The sequence below is a fragment of the Dendropsophus ebraccatus genome, chromosome 8 (genome assembly GCF_027789765.1).
Source record: "Dendropsophus ebraccatus isolate aDenEbr1 chromosome 8, aDenEbr1.pat, whole genome shotgun sequence".
NCBI lineage: Eukaryota > Metazoa > Chordata > Amphibia > Anura > Hylidae > Dendropsophus > Dendropsophus ebraccatus.
This window is the reverse complement of record NC_091461.1, coordinates 118,062,937-118,075,922: the sequence shown is the minus strand read 5'-3', so window position 1 is coordinate 118,075,922 and position 12,986 is coordinate 118,062,937. Positions and strand designations below refer to the sequence as shown.

General features: G+C 43.1%; 1 protein-coding gene across 3 annotated transcripts in view; it reads left to right on the top strand.

The window, feature by feature from the left end:
• COL24A1 (collagen type XXIV alpha 1 chain) overlaps positions 1 to 12,986 on the top strand; it is a 186,625-nt gene that overhangs the window by 44,887 nt on the left and 128,752 nt on the right. For 2 of the 3 annotated variants that reach the window (XM_069981558.1, XM_069981560.1), the window contains exon 5: positions 8,870 to 8,923. The exons of the other annotated variant lie outside the window; for it this stretch is intronic. In XM_069981558.1, coding sequence (XP_069837659.1) covers positions 8,870 to 8,923 — 54 coding nt within the window. The remainder of the gene's footprint in view (positions 1 to 8,869; positions 8,924 to 12,986) is intronic. 3 annotated transcript variants of the gene reach the window in all.

Sequence of the window (12,986 nt, the reverse complement as noted above, 5' to 3'; positions counted from 1 at the left end):
CAGAGCGTTCAGGTTTGAAGAAAGTTGCTGAACCTGAACACTTTGACATCTCCGCTCCATGCTCTTCTCTTCTTGTGCACATGTTTATTTGGCCAAGTTTGTGAATGGGAAGTTTGGAGAAACAGCTAGAGGTCAATAACCTCCTATCCATAACTCATCCTATAGGTAAGGTTTATTGAATCTATGTGTTACTCTTATGTCAGGTTGGGTTGGCCCATTGGAGTACTAATAGTCCTAGATTCTGACATAGTAGTTGATCCAATAGTTCAGCAGAAGACAACCCTGTTTAGTGGTGACTTTGGTGCTTATCTCTTGGCACTAGGGTCTATTTCAGGGAAAGGGAACCTGCAGCCCTCCAGCTGTTGTGAAACTACAATTCATATTATGCCTGGACAGCCACAACTTTGGCTGTCCAGGCATGATGGGGACTGTAGTTGTGCAACAGCTGGAAGGCTGTAGGTTCCTCATCCCTGTCTTATGGTCACACACAACCTATTGGTGACTTGTCATGCATGTGCAATAATAGCATCAACTGTAAAATCAATGCAGAAACTTTTTAATGCACGTGAATAGGGTTGTGTGGATTGTCATTAGCTATGATGCAAGTTCTGTGCTAAAATCTCTAAGTCTGGGATTCTGAGTCTAATCCTCTCCATGTGAATATATCCTTAGCAGAACGGTTCTTCTTCCATCTATAGTAAACCGGTAGCAGTCACATTACTGAGGCATGGGACGTTTAATGGTCTCTTTTAAGATTAGCAGATGAAAACATTTGTTTCCGGCTGCAGAATGGTCGATATACTTATAATAGGTTTAGTTTAAGTGTTTCTCAATGGCCAGATGGGATTCTAGAAAAGCAACAGGATCCTATCACAAATGACGAATGCCTGATAACTGTGCAACAGGTTTTCACCAGATCTTGTTGCGATTTAATACTTTTTGCAATTGAACAGATTGAATTGGTTTTGTTTCAGTAATGAAAGTGGCTTTTTTCCCCTCCCAAGTTTGTATTTTGGGTTATTTAAGGAGACCATACCATTCAAGTACAGCCAACTGTGCGAGATCTGAAAGCATTTACATGTGCGCCACTGACAAGCAGGGAATGCAAGTCATCCGCTTCTCCACTTCTCTGGCTCTGGAAAGTCTTCTGCCAGGCCTAGCTACAGGGGAGAAGGAAGCTGGGCCGTGATCAAAATTGTTGTGCAATTATGGTGCAAAACGGTCAGTGGGGAGGCAGTGCGCTCACAGCTAGGTTGTCTGTATAATCTCTGCTGTCCAGGTTTGATCTGAGTGAAATATGAGAGATTCTTGAAAATTTTTATGTTCTGTTATTGGAACTTTACTAGTAATATTCATTTATTATAGGTTGTATATTGACCCGCTCATTTGATCACCTGAAAACAATTTTTGACACAATTCTGTGCAATCTGGTCTGGTTTGCGGCCTCTATAAGGACACAGAATGCTGCAGATTTTCTGCAATAGTATTTTCACACCAAAAATCACACCATATCCTCCATTATGTAAGTATGCAAATAGGCTAGTTTAGTGCTCTGAACCGCCAGTGCACTGATATGTCCCTTGGGTGACATGGCCAGACCTGATTCTGAAGGAGGCGCCTCACCCAGGGGAGGGATATCGGTGCACTGGGAGCTCTGGCCCCGCCTCCAGTGCACCAAACCAGCCTATTTGCATACTCACATAACAGAGAAGATCTCAGGAAATGGATGATGATGGATGTGGCACAACTGGTATGGTAAGGTGGCAGCAGCATATATTCTGTTATTCTCTATATTGTGTATAGCACGTGCAAGCATGGTGTGAATTCAGCCTTATTGATTGCCATCAGTACATTGCAGCCGCCTGTGTCAGCATGTAAGCATGTTCTGTAGACAGCACCTGCAGGAATGTGTAATCCCCGGCCGCCCTTCAGTCTTATTATCTGACTTATCAGCTTCACTTCCAATTGAAATATTGTTTATTTTCTTGAAATTATCATTACAGCGGCTGCAAACCAGATTTTCACTGTAAGTTTGGGTTCAGGTCCAGGTAACATTTATCTGCAACATTGTAGCTTCTTTGAAATGCTGGGAGGGTTATTGTATGGAAGGAATTTTTAGTCTCACCATGGGCAGCAACATATCAAAACTTATGTTTGAGTGGAATACCCCTTTAAGTTTGTTTTGTGCTAATGAGTTTGCTTGGTGCACTAGAGGCCGTCTTAGCACCCCCAGCCCGCCAATGACACCACTTCATAATTATGAAACCACTTCCAGTACACCAGAGAAGCTCATTAACATAAAACACATTTAGCTAATATCTCAGGACCATGGCATCCACATTCATGCCTACTGGCCTATAGACTACAATGGGTCCCATACCATCTGCAATTGCATAAACTAGGCATTGAGGAAACAACTGAGACTAACCTTTCTAACTCTGAGTCATGACAACCCAAAGGATGTAGTGTAGACTTATAAGTCCAAAAATGTTGTAATAATCTTAAAGGAGTTGTCCAGACTAAATCTATGGATTGATGTATCCTCGAGCTCGACATTTTCCGAACCCACGCGGCATTTGATTCACCGCAGCTGCAGAAGTTGGATGCCGCCCTTGATGTCATCAGTCGTGCCATATCTAAGCTGGCAAGATCTATTATGTGAATAGTCACTAGGGGTTTAAGTGATACCACAAAGATCAAAAGCAAGAGCATTCATCCCTGATGTGTTCCACACTAGGGGCAAAAAGGATCTAATCCATCACTATGTTCTTGTATCCTCATGCTGGGATTGTGGTCTAAAATCTTTATCCAGCCTATAAAACCCTAAATCCCAAGGCTTCAGACGCCGACCACATGTATTGTCATTCAGCGCTGTCAGATGCCTCGGCAGTGTCGAGTGACAGAACAGCCTCATCCCTTCCTTACTGGAAATGGCCAAATAGTTTTCTCACATTAGCAGATGTTGACCGGGATGGCATAAATCCGGTTCGTCCTTTGTGTTCAGAGGTCGTAATAACTTGTGCTAAATGATTGGGCAGAAGTTTTGCTGGAATTTTATTATCACTGTTGAATAATGATATGGGACTATAGGAATGAATATTTACAAGACCGGTACCTGATCTGAAAAGCAACTTATCCTAAAATATAGCTATTGAAGAATATCTAATGCTGGCGGTTGGCTCCGGCCTTGACGGTGTCAGTCCCTTGCTCCGCCTCCTACCTGTTATAGTCTTTTCCCGAGGGGTGGCTTCCATCATTGCACTGCCAGATCTGGCCCTCTCTGCTCCTTGCCCTGCTCACCTAATCGTCGCCATGCTTTGTCTATTGTTGTTTCCAGACCTAGCCTATAGGGACCACATTTGGGCTATTATATTTGTTTAAAGGGCCAGCACACACCTTAATTCTGCTATCTTGTCTCCTTCCTGTACCTGCAGGGCCGTATTACCAGCTGCTGCTGCCCTAGGCACTACACCTGCAGACCCCCCCTATTTCACTCACCAATTAGCATCAGGATTATCTAGTTTTTGAACATCATATTTATATCTGATCAGTCTTAGGCCGCGTTCCCACATTTACTGAACGTCACCACCCATGCAGCCAAAGCCAGACACTCATGCGGTAACCAATAGGCATACGGCCACTAATCCGGGTAACACCTGGATTAACACCCCCATACAAGCCCTGACCAGTACCAATCCATCCCCCCCTCCCCCCCTCGAAAAGACAACAGATTTACTGGCAAGTCTGAATGGCAGGTGGGAGACACAAAAAAAAGTTATTTCCCTCCCCCTGCTCCCTGGTGCTGCCCCACTCAAAGGTGCTGCCCTAGGCACTGGACCACGGGCGCCTAGTGGTAAATACGGCCCTGTGTACCTGTAGACAACTTGGACTGTTGATCAAGCACCTGTGTCTCCTGCCTCAACCCTCTTGCCTGTTCTTGACTATGCATCTCCCAGTGTACCAAAACTTACTCCCAAGTGCTTGACCTGGTCTGTTGACTAGGCCAACTTGCCAGATCTGGTGCCATGCACCAGTACCATCTGGTCTAGTACCCATACTGGGACATTGCTTGTGGTACTACCTGGTATCCTCTAGAACAGGATTATCCAACTCACGGCCCACCAGCTGTATCCAGGGCCAGAGTTTTAGCTATCCATGCCTGATGGAAAATTCTAGTTTGGTAACAGCTGGAGGGCCACCTGTTCTCAAGAAGCAGAACATCAGTTTCTGCATCCTGGAGTGGGATGAAGGGCGAAAACAAAAAGGGTACTTAAGGCCCTATTACACCAACAGATCTGACTAAAGATTATCTGTCAAAGATTTGAAGCCAAACCCAGGAGTGAATTTGAAAAGAGGTAAAATCCAGTCTTTCCTTTATGACCTGTTCTCTGATTATAGTCTGTTCCTGGGTTTGGCTTCAAATCTTTGGCAGATAATCTGTCGTCAGATCTGTTGGTGGAATAGGGCCTTTAGACTCTGCCTCCAGGTGTGACCCAAAGTCAAACCGGTTTGGCAACACAGCAGGTCCACACTCTCTGCGCATTTTACACATCTAAAGGAAGGTCTTCCAAACCTTGTACCTCACCACAAGAAAGTTCCTCTGGCTCCTCCAGAGGTGTAAGAGAATCCAAAAAGACCCTTTCAAAGTTAAGTCATTTTAGGTAAACTCAACCGATCCAAAAATGAAAGCATTATGAGAGTAAAATGACCCTACGATAGAAGAGTTTTATAAACTCCTGCAGTCCCTGCTGTGTATTATTTATTATAGTACTTGACGTTTCTTTCCAGAAGAGGCACGAGTTTTAACCATATTATCAGGTATTTTACCCGTTCTACGTCCCTCGATAAATGTGGTCTGATTGAAGAAGAGAATATTTTGCTTCGCCCACTGGCGCGAGATCAATTCCTTATTCCGTTGCGCTTCCAAAAACTTACATTTATTTTCATTACTTGGATTGTTAAATAAGCATAGCTCATGTATTTTTTTAGATCATTGGCCAGGTTTTTTTTTCTGTCTCATTCCCCATTCAATAATTTAATTTCACAAATTTATTTCAAAAGAACACCTCTTAAAATTGCCTAAAGGCATCCCTCCATATAAATGAAGCTGTAGATCTTGTATTTCAAAGAAAAAAAAAATACCTCTTCTGTTTGGTGATATCTAAATATAGATTCATAACTAAATTAAAACTTTCAAATGTGAATATGAAGGAGATTTTAATTTATCTGAAAAAGATAACCAGCTGACCTGTAGGGGTCCAACTGGAGGGACCCTCACCGATTACAAGAATGAAGGTCAAATATCCCCAAAGTAACTAAAGTGTCCGTTTACCCTCTAGGGGACACAATATTGGCTGAAGCAGGTCTGAAGCAGTGGCTGAAGGTGTATGGGGGCCTCCTGACTCTTCACTGACAGATAATGTCGATAGAGATAGGGATGATAAATTTTGACTGCCCAACCCTTTTGTTCTCAGAGAGATAAGCTAGTGCCAAAGCAATTTGGCGGCAGCAACTTAGGGTACTATTACATGGGCCAATGGAGGCCCAATAATCACTGTAAACGAGCACCGATCTGCTAGATCGGCGCTCGTTTACTGGGCCTATTATACGGCCCGATAATCGTTTAACAAGGACTGCGTTACCGATGTCTTTGCAGCCCTTGCTTAAACGCTATACATTACCTATCCATGCTGCAGGGCTCCTCTTGCAGTCTGCTTGTCACCTGTTCACGCTCGCTGCAGCTCCAGAGCGGCCTGTCTGAGCTGACAGGCCACTCAGCCAATCACTGGCCACGGCGGTCCCGGCCTGTGATTGGCTTAGTGGCCTGTCAGCTGAGACAGGCCGCTCTGAAACTGCAGCGTAGGACCCAGGGAGAAGCAGAGCGCAAGCGGAGCCCTGCAGCATGGATAGGTAATGTATAGAGTTTGGAAATCATCAGCCGCCGGCTGCGCACCGCTATTACACGTAGCGATGCGAGGTGGCGCCCGACAATTATACGTCCAAACCTATATCAACGATAAGCCAATGATCGTTGTCATCGGCTGATCGTTGTGTTTATGACACGCATCGATAATTGGCCGGATAGGATCCATTCAGCAGATTATCGTTCCGTGTAATAGGGCCCTTATCCGTCACCATAGGGAGTGCATGAATGTTTGACCATGAAGTGGAGTAGAGGCATAACTCCTATAGACTTCTTCAGACTGCCTTTATCTCCATTTTCTGTTTGACAAAAACTGGAAGTAGAGATCAGTAGGGACCCAGAGACCCTTATTAAAAAAACAATTCATCTCGCTGGGCAAACATTTTAACATAACCTGTAAAAAAAAAATTGTTTCTTTACAATGACTATTGGGGGCAAACAGTCAATGATTTGAGGGATTTGTGGACGTTACCTCTGTGATGTCTGCAAATTAGGGCTGGTTCCATTGACTTCTGTTGGTGAGCCCCAAATCCAAGATCCATTATTTGGCCAAGATCTGTGCTGCAAAAAACATGCCCTAATACGGGTCGTAATTGCGGCACAACCAAATCACGGATCTGTAAAATTATGGACGTGTGAACGGGCTCTATAAAAATCAATGGGAACATAGTTGCGGAGTGGCTGTGGCTAAAGAAGTTGGATGAAGCCCTAGGGAGTCCAGGAAAACATGGATACAGCCTATGGCCCATGGGCTGCATCCAACCAGCCACCGGTATTCAAATGCCAAACAATGGGATGTGCTCAAGTTGCTCAACTTACGGTAATCTCTACACGCCATCAACCTCCATAAAAATACAGAGTCAGCAGCACTTGGTTATCAGTACATCTCCAATAAGTTTGGAAAAATTTTAGAAACTTGGAAAATGTTCTTGGAGAAGCTTTGGCGTCTGAAATATTGTGTATAAATGGCAAATGGCCCAGTTGGTTTAATGGCTGTGTGGTTGGAATTTCTACTCGTGTAACTAAACCCAGCCATGCCACCCCCTTCAGCCCAAACACGCTGCTGCTTCCAAGTGTTCCTGACCTTGGTGGCATAGATCCATAGGATTATATGTGTTCTTAAGTGGGTGGTCCACTGCTGTTAAGGGTAATGTATCCTTATACAACACGTAATGGTTGTTATACTAATCTTGGCAAAAACTTCCCTGGATTCTATGTGGTTCCCCATGTGTTTGTGAATATGCCAATTATGCTAATTGTCTTGGCGAAATGAAACGAATAGATGGTTTACCTCACTGTATAAAAGAGATGAAAAGAAAGCCGTCAATGGGCAGTGAGACTATTTACAAGGCATTTAAAGATGGTCAAAATATAATGATAATCGCCAAAGGCATTTATTGAGCCTGAAGCCCCTAAGGCGGTTATTGTGCAAATTATCGTTATATCGTTTGAATTTAACCGATAACCGTTTTGTGTAAATGCAGGCAATGAGAAATCGTTTGTTTGGTGCCGACACCAAAGTCATCATTAATTGATCGCTGTAATTCCGCATTCGATCACTAATCGTTCAGTGTAATTCCACATCGCTCCTTCATTTGCTGGGGTCAGATGGAGTAAATGATTGTAGTTAACAATAGTTAATATTAGAATCAATTTAGCCCCGTCACAGAGGAGAGGGGGTTTCGTCACACTGGGGGCTAGGGGGCCTGCCCCCAATGCTCACGTAGGTTAAATCGGTGAACGACTGTTTACACGGAACGATCTGCGAATTTTTTGCGAACGACGATGTAAGAACATGTTGTAAGATCAAAATGAACGATTTCTCGCTCTTCGTTTGATCGTTCGCTGCGTTTACACGTACGATTATCGTTCGAATTCGATCGTTATCGTGCAAATTCGAACGATAATCGTCCGTGTAAACGCAGCATTTCAGTGAGCTATAATATTTTTTTTTAATCTAGATGTGAAATCATTTACAGAATATGTGGACTGTTTTTGTGGCTCTGTGGTTAGCTTTGTTGGCACACAGAACTGGGGTCTTTGCTTTCAACCTGACCAAGAATGACATGTGCAAGGAGTCTGTATGTTCCAGTGTTTGATTTCCTCCCAATATCTGTGGGTATTAGTTGTTTACCATGTCATCAGCATTACCAGGCTTCATCTCAGGTGTTTATGTTGTCATATACGATTTGCTTATTCCTGGTAATGCTGATCACATGACACAGTGATTCCATTTTAGAAAATGATTTATGAAGCTAGACCTGGCCTCAAATAGAAAAAAGAACCTTAATTTAACCTTTAAAGGGGAAATATCAATAGGTTAGACTAATCTAATTTGCTGATATGTCCCTACTGCAGAGAAGATGCTGTGGCAGAGGATCTGTCTTTTACCTCCATTCTAGTGCAGTTTTCTCCACAGTCTGGTAAAACCATTAGGAGCCCTGGGCCACCTATTAGGAGCACTGTCCACCCTCATAGCTATAGGGGCGGGCTGGGCTCCTAATGGACTAACTGCACTGGAACAGCGCAGAGGAGGAAAGTAAGAGACATATCTTCCTCTTGGGCGTCTCCTGTGACTCTCAGCCCAGTGATTGGCTCAGCCCAGTGTAGAGTCATTGGCTGTAGAGTCATGGAAACCGTATATATGTGATATTATCGCAGCAGGACTTAGGATTTAGACTAGGTCCATTACCTAAAAATCCTGGAAAAAATATCTATCTATCACAAGGAATGCTCTGAGATTTCAGCTCTGAAGCTTACATAATTGTGAATGCAGCTGTAGCTTTTATTATATGCAGTAACTGCAGGTCATAAGTAATGTAATAATCCTTTGCTTCACCTTGTTATGTTATTCAGTATGTAAATTATACACCAACGGGGCAGGGGGGGGGGGTATATCCTGCAATATACTGATTTAATGTGCTGATATTGGATTTTGTTTTTTAGGGGATGGTCGGACCCCATGGCAATCCTGGATTACCTGGCCCACCTGGTCCAAAAGTAAGTTAATAACAAACCGTGTATAGATGAAGCCGGAGAGGGATAAAATGATGAATGAGGACACATTATGCTTCTAAATCATAGCGTCACGTAGCTTTAATGCTAGAGGGGAGTTTTTTGCATATAAAAAAAGCTAAATTAGAAAAGAGTCAGAAATCAGAAAGGAGTCCAACAATATGTCAATACGCTTTCTCTAATACATTGCCAAGTTAAAGGTGCTGATCTCCGGGAGCGACTCCGAGCCCCCCCAGCCTTGATCTCCAGCTCGCCTTATCGCAGTGTTTACAGCGAGCACTTATACTCGTAATAAATAACATCTAAGAGACTTTTACGTCTTCTCATAAAACTTATACTTAGCCTATGTTTAAGCTGTGGCTTTGTAATGGTTTTTGTGCTGCCTTTTATCCTCTATAATAGCCAAAACAAGAAACGTTAATGCAGAACCTATTACTAGTACAATATATCATAACCACATAAATAAGTCATAGAATAATACTTACATTTTTCTCATCATCATCATCTCATCACGTATTACTAGACCTAGAGCTCTGGATGTGATGTGTGTGTTGGAGGACTAATATTTTTTGCAATACTTATTTTGGTATTACTGATTTTTCACTTTTTGTCACTTTGTCAGGACTCCCAGTGGTTAGTGTTGAGTAAACTTACCAAACTATTCTCCGAATCTGAAAGCTCGGTATTTGAATCCTAGAGTGTTACGGAGTTGGATGCCTCCATGCGGAGGCGTGAAAACATGGATACAGCATCCAACTTCTCCAAGTGACGGGAATCTAATTCTGAACATTTAGGTTCAGAGAACATTGCCGAAACCAAACAGTTCAGCAAGCTCGCTCAACACTACAGTGAGTCAAGTAGCAAGTGCTCAGTTTCCTTACAGCACCCCTACATTTTTGCAATCATGAGATGATTCATCCGTTTTGGCAAAAAAACAGATGGAAAAACTATTACAATTTTGATCCGTTTTTCCATAGACTTCCATTAAAAAAAAAAAAAGAAGGATCAAAACGCTTCCGTTTTTTAAAAAACTATGTATTTTGTGTATTTGTATAATTAAGGTCAACGGAAAAACAGATCAAAATGGATGCACACGAATCCATCCGTTTTTCCATCTGTTTTTTTTGTAAAAACAGATGAGAAAAAAACGGATGAAAAAAAAACAATATGAACCCAGCCTTACACAGCTATAATAATCATCTCATGTAAAAGGGCCAGTAATTGGCAGATGAATGAGAAATTCCTTGTTCGCTGACACTCATGTGGGTGTTACAATCATTGGTAGTCGCCCACACATCTTGCCATGAAAACATGATTGAGTCTTGTAATGGCTCTGAAAACAAGCTCTAATCTCGATGATAGGTGCTCTTTTGCTGTGCTTATCAGGCCTTGTAAGGGTCCATTTACACAGAAAGATTATCTGCCAAAGATTTGAAGCCAAAGCCAGGAATGGATTTGAAAAGAGGAGAAATCTCAGGCTTTCCTTTATGACCTGATCTCTGTTTATAGTCCATTCCTGGCTTTGGCTTCAAATCTTTGGCAGATAATCTGTCAGATAATCTTTCTGTGTAAATGGACCCTAAGAGGGCCCTTACATGCCCCCATCAGCAATGTAACCCTGATGGTCCTATTTATTTATTTTTTCTCCAAAAAAGGGTCTGGGGCTTATTTTTATACTTTATGATGCTCAATTCCTTTCTTGTACTCCACGGAGTAGCTTTTTATTTATTTATTTTTTGAGCTCTTGAGAAACAGGGTAATATTGTTACTTTTCCAGAATATGTAAATTAGGTGGTGTATGGGGGGGGGGGATCCTGTAGCAATCAGTGCACCGATCCGCCGTTTCCTGCAGCATGACTCCGCATGGATATTAATAACTGTGTTCTGCACTTAGCATCGGCAGAGAGGGACATGACTACAGAGCACCATGAGGAAGACTCCTGATGTGCTGCAGGAGCTGGCAGGCATGTTGGTGTATCGAGAGTTATAAGACTACCCCCACGGCACTGAACTGCCTCATCTAATCTAAAATGCTGCTAGATTCACTTGAAAAGACATCTTGAAAAGAGACATTAAAAAGAGCCCGCATATGATGGAAAAACTAGAAAAAATTGTTACTTGCCTTCTGAGTTCCGTAGAAAATCTGGTCAGCACCCAAATCTTTATTTACAAGTGAACAACACGAAACTATTACCACCAATCAGTGGACTCAATGGTCACATGTTAAACTCTGGACACCATGACTCCTATCGCTACTATGCCGTTGATAGGTGGTAACAGCAGGTGGGCTTCTGGTGTTTTACCCGGGCAATTGTCGCAGTGGCCTTCCCACCCGGACACACCGGCACTGGGCTTTTTAAAGGGGGGCGCAAATGTGAGGATGCAGGTGCGGCAGAGAGAAATTAACACAGTCCAGCACTTAAACAGGAGATAACTTTTACTTAAAGGGGTTATCCAGCGCTAAAAAAACATGGCCACTTTTCCCCCTCTCTTGTCTCCAGATTGGGTGTGGTTTCAAACTCAATTCTATTGAAGTAAATGTGGCTTAATTGCAATCCACACCTGACCTGGAGACAAGAGAGGGGGAAAAGTGACCATGTTTTTGTAGCGCTGGATAACCCCTTTAAGAGTGTCCGTGCAATACAAGTTCTAGGGGTATTCTGGGAAAATTACTTTTACCTTATCCACAGGATAGAGGAAAAGTAGGAGATTGCAGGGGGTTCAACCCCTGAACCCCCGGCGGTCTCCAAATCGGACCCTGCTGTCTGTTATGAATAGAGCCCCCGGTCAGCACTTGACCTACAGCTCTATTCATTCCTATGGAGCCGAAGGAAAGAGCAGAGTACGCCGGAAGAGCGATGTACTCGGCTCTTTCTGTCGCTCAATAGGAGTAGGATATCCTACTTTTCCCGTTTCCTGTGGATAGGGGCATGGTCAACTTTTCCTGGAATACCCCTTTAATATCTTCAGTAGGTGCAGGTACAGGTGTCGGTAGTGCTTTAGGTAGTAGAAAGAAGAAGTGTTTCTTAACTTAGACAGATTTAGGGTCTGTCTTGGGGACCTTGCCTAATTAGTACAGTACTCTGCCAGGATAGTTGGTTGTGTGACTTGTGAAGATGAGAAAAAGACCTCATACTCACAGTTAGGACAAAGGGAAAGAGACCGCCTTTTGCCAAACCATTCCAGCGAGTGTCAGGTTAAGTAGCAGGTTTGCATGACTGGGCAAAGCTAACCTCTCAAGAAAACCCGAGTAGGTCGAGTAAGTGTCTGCTCCACTAATCCTAGATCTGTTTAGTCATGACCCTAAAGCTTCCTTTAGCTGTGTGGATAGTGAGACACCAAGTGGTGATAGTGCAGAAAAGCACCCATCATCCCACAGTGTGACACCTGACAGGGTTACCTTGAATACAGAACTTAGTGGCACAGCTGTACTGGGACACTACAATCATACATACAAAGAAGGTGTGCCCTCTTAACTACCCCAGTAGGGTACATAGGATTTATAGAATTAGGATGTAAGTTGCAAGAATAACGGGGATTAATGTGCAGGGATGACAGAGACGTTCTATGGGGGAATGATAGATAAGCGACAGGTCACATTAGGGATAGCTTGTCGTCAGGATAGGTAATCACTGGTGAAGGGCAAATCCATTAGCAGATTAGGGCGGATTTGTGAAGAACACTGACAAGAGCTCCAGCTCTGCGGCCGCCCACATGAGGTAATGGATACTAAACACTATCAGACACAGGGAAATTATTGATAAATTATAGCTCCATGTGAGGAACATCTGATGGATTCCATGTGAAGGTTGGATGATAAATGTTGCCTTATGTGAGGTAGATAAGTAATATCAGACATAGGAAGAGTAAGAACTGGGATTCATGTGGGAACACAGGTGTTCAGAATTGTACCACCATGCCATAAAGGAAACTGCTGCAAAATCTTGTGTTCCTACATGATCATCTCACATTCTTCATTGCTGAAAGGGCAGAAATAACTCTGCTGGTACTGTGTATAAGGGGGGCTCTCTGCTGGTACTGTGTATAA